The sequence below is a fragment of the Bombina bombina genome, chromosome 7 (genome assembly GCF_027579735.1).
Source record: "Bombina bombina isolate aBomBom1 chromosome 7, aBomBom1.pri, whole genome shotgun sequence".
Classification (NCBI taxonomy): Eukaryota; Metazoa; Chordata; class Amphibia; order Anura; family Bombinatoridae; genus Bombina; species Bombina bombina.
Window position 1 is genome coordinate 595,951,071 of NC_069505.1, and position 6,325 is coordinate 595,957,395.

Sequence of the window (6,325 nt, forward strand, 5' to 3'; positions counted from 1 at the left end):
CCTACTTTAGTCATAGTATCTCATATAGCTCTACTATGCTTTCTTATCTATAGTGTTTGGATCTAATATATATATACTGTAAGTGTGAGTGTTGTATGAGAGTGTGTGGTGTGTGTGTGTTGTGAGTGTGTGTGTAACAAAGTACACACATATTTTAGTCACATGGCACTGGGTCTTGGAAAAAAAAGTTAAAAAACCCTGAGCTAGAAATTTACATGAAAATGTTGCTTTTGTGCGATGGGGAACAGAGTTTAATAAGGCAGAAAGAAAGGGACTTGTGGCTAGGAACCATCTTTTTAACCCGTGAGTTGCTGGGCTGTAGAAGAAGCTTTGTGTCACAGTATCATTTCAATAAATCCTTATATCCAACAGACAAAAGTCATTAACCTACAAACTCTACCATTCCTGACCATGTGATAAGGCAAAGGTTACAGACAGTTGCAAATCAGTCTAAACCCATAGACAATAATATTAACAACTCATGATGTAGAACATAAAAGAATATCTGGTAGATGCTTTTATTATATGGGACTGTTTCATCTTTTAATGTAAAGCTGTTGTGATGTGAAGAGAAACATAACGTCACCAATGTACAAGAGATGATACAGTAGAAAAATGGCCGCTGACCATAATGAAGATCAGAATACGAAGCTCAGGAAGATCTGCACTGCCCTTAATAATAAAATATCACCATAGTCTGATTTGTCTACTCCATATAGTTCAATACGTACAATGCTAAATAATAGAACATTAATAAATTAAATCATTTAAATAATTATTAAAAATAGATGTAAAACAATATATATGAGAAGCTGAAATATGCATACTACTTATTGTCTAAAAGGGAAAATATCTTTGTAAATCAAGGCTAGAAAAGGGTTAACAAATCTTTAGGCACCAAACTATTAAAGGGACAGTCCAGTCTAAATAATACTTTCATGATTCATATAGGGCATGCAATTTTAAACAATGTTCAAATTTACTTTTATCATCACATCTGCTTTGTTCTCTTGGTATTCTTTGTTGAAAGCTAAACCTAGATAGGCTCATATGCTAATTTCTAAGCCCTTGAAGGCCGCCCCTTATTTCAATGCATTTGACAATTTTTCACAGGTAGAGGGCGTTAGTTTATGTGTGCCATATAGGTAACCTTGTGCTCACACCTGTGGACCTACTTATGAGAGGGTAGTGATTGGCTAAAATGCAAGTCTGTCAAAAGAACTGAGATAAGGGGCAGTCTGCAGAGGCTTAGATACAAGGTAATCGAGAGGTAAAAAGTATATTAATATAACTGTGTTGGTTATGCAAAACTGGCGAATGGGTGAATGGGTAATAAAGGGATTATCTATCTTTTTAAAAAATACAAATTTTGGAGTAGATTGTCCCTTTAAAATGAGCTCCTTGCCAGGTAGTAGCATAAATATATTATATTATTACAAGTATTATTTATTTGTAACTTTCTACCAAATTTTGCACTGGGGTACGTGTGTGTAAGGGTACATAATGATCATAGTGAAAAAATACAGGTCCATGGCAAAATAATACACTAGGCAAAGTCCCCTGTTTGAAATATAAAGATTTAAGGGACAGACGATGTGTGGTATCTTGTCACAGGAATTGTATTTGCAGCAGTCAGAAAAGGTAGTTCAGGATTTATTTTGTAGGTTAGGAACTTTCAGACGATTGTTGGTAAGCCTCTCTAAGGACCAGCTTATGAGTGGCTAGTTAAGAGTTACGCACAAGCAATATCAGCTTTATAGCGGGTGTTTGCGTGCGTCGAGTTTATCGCTCGTATTACAAGTTGAAAGTAAATGCATTTACTTGAGTGCAATTGAAGTTACCGTGCGTTGGGTTGGCAGACCTTAGTGCTCTGGTTAACTGCTACACAAAACATAAACGTGTCACAAAACATCAGAAATAAACACAAAGTATAATGATACTCATAGTAACACTTACTAATAAAAATTATTAAAAAAAAATATTGCACAAAAAAGTTATAAGGGATCAAAGATATGAGGCCTCAAGTGTTAGGAAGAAAAGGCAGGCAAAAGACTTTAATATAGAGATACATACATATACATGTCTAAGTATGTATAAGTATATATATATATATACAGTATTTATTTATATATATATATATATATGTGTGTGTGTGTGTGTGTGTGTGTGTGTGTACAGATGTATTCATGTATTTATTTGTGTATTTATGTATTTACAGACAGATATACACAAACACATAAATACATATGTACACATATATAGACAACATATATATGTGTATTGGAGCCCTTTGCAGTCAAATAGATGAAAACATGTAAAAGCAAATTTATGCAATATTCATGTAAAATATTAATATTTTCATGTCGGCTTAGCGCACATAAGAATATGCGATTGGGTTTGCGCGCTAGTAGGGTGTTAGTTTTCCCCACACTTTTTTCTCTACATTAACTTCTATGGGTGAAGACGTTAACGTGGTCGCCAATATTCTAGCTTCGTATTTTGCTTGTTCTGAGTTAGTTTAAGAGCAAAAACAGTTTTCTTTCAACTTGTAATACGAGCGCGCAAAAACTTACTTTCTAGCAGAGTTAACCCATGAGTGGGAGCGTTAAATATTGCTCCACTTGTAATCTGGCTCTAAATAGGTGGGTTTTCAAAGAACACTTGAAGCTTCGCAAAGGGGGAGACAAGTCTGATGGAGCAGGGTAGAGAGTTACAGAGAGTAGCACAAGGGGAGTATTGGTGGTATGAGAGGGAAGTACTAATGATGTAGTGGATAGATGTAGGCCAGGGGATCTGAACAAAAATCAGGAAATACAGTTGGTTTATAAGGATAGTATATATTAGAGTCCATATTTGGATTCTAAACATATGGGGAGCCAATGTAGGTTGTAGGGACTGGGGAAGTGGAGTAGCTGATGGTTATTGGCAAATCATGTGGATGCAGGCCCAGACCATAGGGCACACACGGTATTTATCCTTAGTCCCAACCAGTCACCAGCCTTATAAAAAGACAAATAAATCTCTTAACCCTTAAAGACAATATGTCCCTTTAAGCACAGTTTATAGGTACAGTGATTCCCTCACACACAGTCCAAATGGTGATCAATGCAAAACAAAAAACAGAAGTAGAGTGGGGCTAGAACACCTCAAGCTAAGGGAATTGTTATTTAATAGATAAACATTTCACATAATTATACATAAAATTATCTAAAATAGGTGTGGCCACAACCTGTCATAAAAACATAAGCTGTCATGAAACATAAACCAATCTTGAAATATATTAATGTATAGACCCAGTGCTGAATCAAGTTTTTATATGCATCAAAGGATCTTTATATTCCAGTTGGTATTGCTACCATCCGGTATGCAGCTAATATATTAATGTTTGCAGTCCAAATATATATGTGAAGTGATTTGCTGCAGTTAGTATTTAGCTGTCTGTTAGCCCAATTACAAGCTTTCAGTCTCAAGTAACACAGTGACTCTAATAGTGGTATATTAATCCTTAGGATCCCCAAAGTGTCAAGTGTTTCTCTGTATAATTAGCCTTACCGGACCTCCGATATGCAAATGCACTTCCTGTTAGTATTCCTTGTAGCCGAATCCTGTGGAGAGCTTACATCTATGTCGGCATCTTGACATTTTTCCTAACCATTCATGGTTCCTACACATGGAATGTTAAGTGGTTTTGCAGGCCAATGGGGTAATCGGTTGTAGTTTCAAATGTTTTTTGTAGCCAACTTCGATACTTAATAACACAGATTAGTTGTTTCTTTTCCAAGGATTGCCGTTACGTGCAATGTAGTAGTTTCCCAATATCACAACTGCCAAAGTCCTCTCTAACACTGAAGTTGTTATGTACTCCCATGGAGTACCTAATTGTCTACCATTGTTTGGTTACAACAGTTTTAGGGTATGGTTAAATATCAAAAGGGGGGGCTGTAGTGGGATGCTCTATCTTAAAATGCTGGGGCCTAATTTTGCTCCCAGTCAAGCACAGTGTGGATGGATCTAGCTGATGCCTTCATGAAAGATTATACTAGAAGATTCCATTTCATATGTGTATTCAAAACATCATGCCAGAATGAAGTTGGTTCCTAACTTAGAAAAACTTACATTTCATGTTATGCTATTGTTATGAAGGTGAAATTAACAAGTTGATTGACACACCCTGCTAGCGGCTGATTGGTTCGCAAATGTACAGGGAGCGGCATTGCACAAGCATTTCACCAGAAATGCTTATGTAATGTTAAATGCAGATAGTGTATGCTGCCGGCATTTAGAAATGTTGGGCGGACATGATCTGCTACAGCGGATCATGTCCATCTGTTATATGATAAATCTACCCCCCCCTTTTCGCAATTAATAAAATGTGTAAAAAACAGATAATTGCTTTAAAAATATTTCTATAAACAACTTTATTTTATTGAGCTTCTGTAGTTTCAAAGAGAGATTAGGGAACCAAAAAGGGGATTTGAAAAATGATTTGCATTTAAACTTTTAATTTAATTTTACTGATATTTTCTTTTAATGCAGACTTAACATCTTTATTTTTTAAGCTGTAGATTAAAGGATTTAATATAGGGACGGCTGCTGTATTAAATAGTGAGAAGAGTTTATTAGACTCTAAAATGTCTACAGACCTAGGTCTCAGGTACTGGAAGAAGAGGGTCGTATAGAGAAGAACGACAACCGTAAGGTGGGAGGAGCATGTGTAGAAAACTTTACGCCTCCCAATGTTGGAATGGATCCTTAAAGTTGCATTAATGATGAACACATAAGAACAAAATGTTAGTAGAAATGGAGTTGTACTCATGAGGAACAGTCCTTCGGTGAAGATTAGAATTTCCAATGCAGAGTTGTCACTACAGGAAAGTTTCATAACTGGCATAATATCACAGAAAAAGTGATTGATTATATTAGATTTATAACATGAAATGTGTAACAACAAGACAAGATATGGTATCATTTCTATTAATCCTAAGATCCAGCAGACAAAAGCCATCATCTTACAAACTCTACCATTCATGACCATGTGATAATGCAACGGTTTACAGATAGCCGCATATCGGTCGTAACTCATAGCCGATAATATTAACAATTCATTAGATGTAAAGCAGGAAAAAAAATATACTTGAGCCAGACAATTAGCAAATGAAACTGTTTTGTTTCTTGATATGAAGCTGGTTATGATGACATGAAGGGTGACTGTAGAACAAGACATGTCAAGGATGGACAAGTTGGCAAGGAAGAAATACATGGGAGTGTGCAGGTGACTATTAAGGCAGACCAGGAGAAGAATGATCATGTTTCCACTTACAGTGAGAAGGTAGATGAGCAGAACTGTAATGAAGATTAATGTTTGAAGTTCAGGGGCATCTGAAATTCCCTTAATAATAAAATATGTCACCATACTATAGTTTGTCTGCTCCATATAGAGCAATGTGCAAAATGCCAAATAATAGAAAATGAATAAAAGGAATTAATTTATTACAATCATTTCAATCATTACTGATTTATTGTTACTTAATATATTATTGGAAAAAACATATTTGGGAATGAATTATAGAAGAATATTAAAATATCTGTAGACACCAAACTATTATTCGACTTCATTGGCAGTGATGAAATCTGAGGTCAGGAGACTGTGGTGTATGAGTTTTTAATTTTGAGAGTTGTAATATGCACTTGAATAGAATGTTGCCAATGTATTGGATAAAAGTGATGTTGAATGTACGATTTATATGGATAAAAATTATTACTATAACACACGGTTCTTAAAACCAAGGGTCGGGCCCATTACAGGGTAGCAACACCATGTTTACTGTGTTACGACTTGTGTGTATATTGGAGAGTGTGTTTGGTGTGTGTGTGTTATAGAAGAGTATGTGTGGTGTGTGTATGTTATATGAGAGTGTATGTGGAGTGTGTGTTGTATGAGATTGTGTGCGTGTGATGTAGTAGATTGTCTGTTGTGTGTATGTGTTGTATGAGTGTGTGGTGTGTGTGTGTTATGTGAGAAAGTATGTGGTGTGTGTGTTGTATCCGAGTGGTATGTGTATTACATGAGAGTGTGTGTGAATTGTAGTAGAGTGTATGTGGCTGTGTATGTGTTGTATGAGTGTGTGGTGTGTTGTAAGAGTGTGTTTGGTGTGTGTGTGTTGTATGAGAGTGTGTGTCTTGTGTATTATATGAGAGTGTGTGAGGTGTGTGTTATATGAGAGGGGGTGTGGTGTGTGTGTGTGTTAATACCTTTTAGAGTACTTTCAAGTTTGACTACAATCTGGAATAAAGTACGCACACATTTTAGCAGAAGGTATAGAGG

General features: G+C 35.9%; 1 protein-coding gene across 1 annotated transcript; it reads right to left on the bottom strand.

Annotated features, from left to right (window-relative positions):
• Positions 1-4,492: 4,492 nt before the first annotated feature.
• On the bottom strand, positions 4,493-6,086 carry LOC128636639 (olfactory receptor 1019-like). The gene is made up of 2 exons (XM_053689632.1): positions 6,070-6,086; positions 4,493-5,438 (listed from the first exon to the last, which is right to left on the bottom strand). Exon 2 carries the CDS (start codon positions 5,432-5,434, stop codon positions 4,493-4,495), a length of 942 nt encoding a protein of 313 aa, XP_053545607.1. The 5' UTR covers positions 5,435-5,438; positions 6,070-6,086.
• Positions 6,087-6,325: the final 239 nt, after the last annotated feature.

Bases quoted from the DNA above. Each gene is read 5' to 3' on its own strand.
- LOC128636639 (XM_053689632.1), bottom strand. From the start codon at position 5,434: ATGGAGCAGACAAACTATAGTATGGTGACATATTTTATTATTAAGGGA.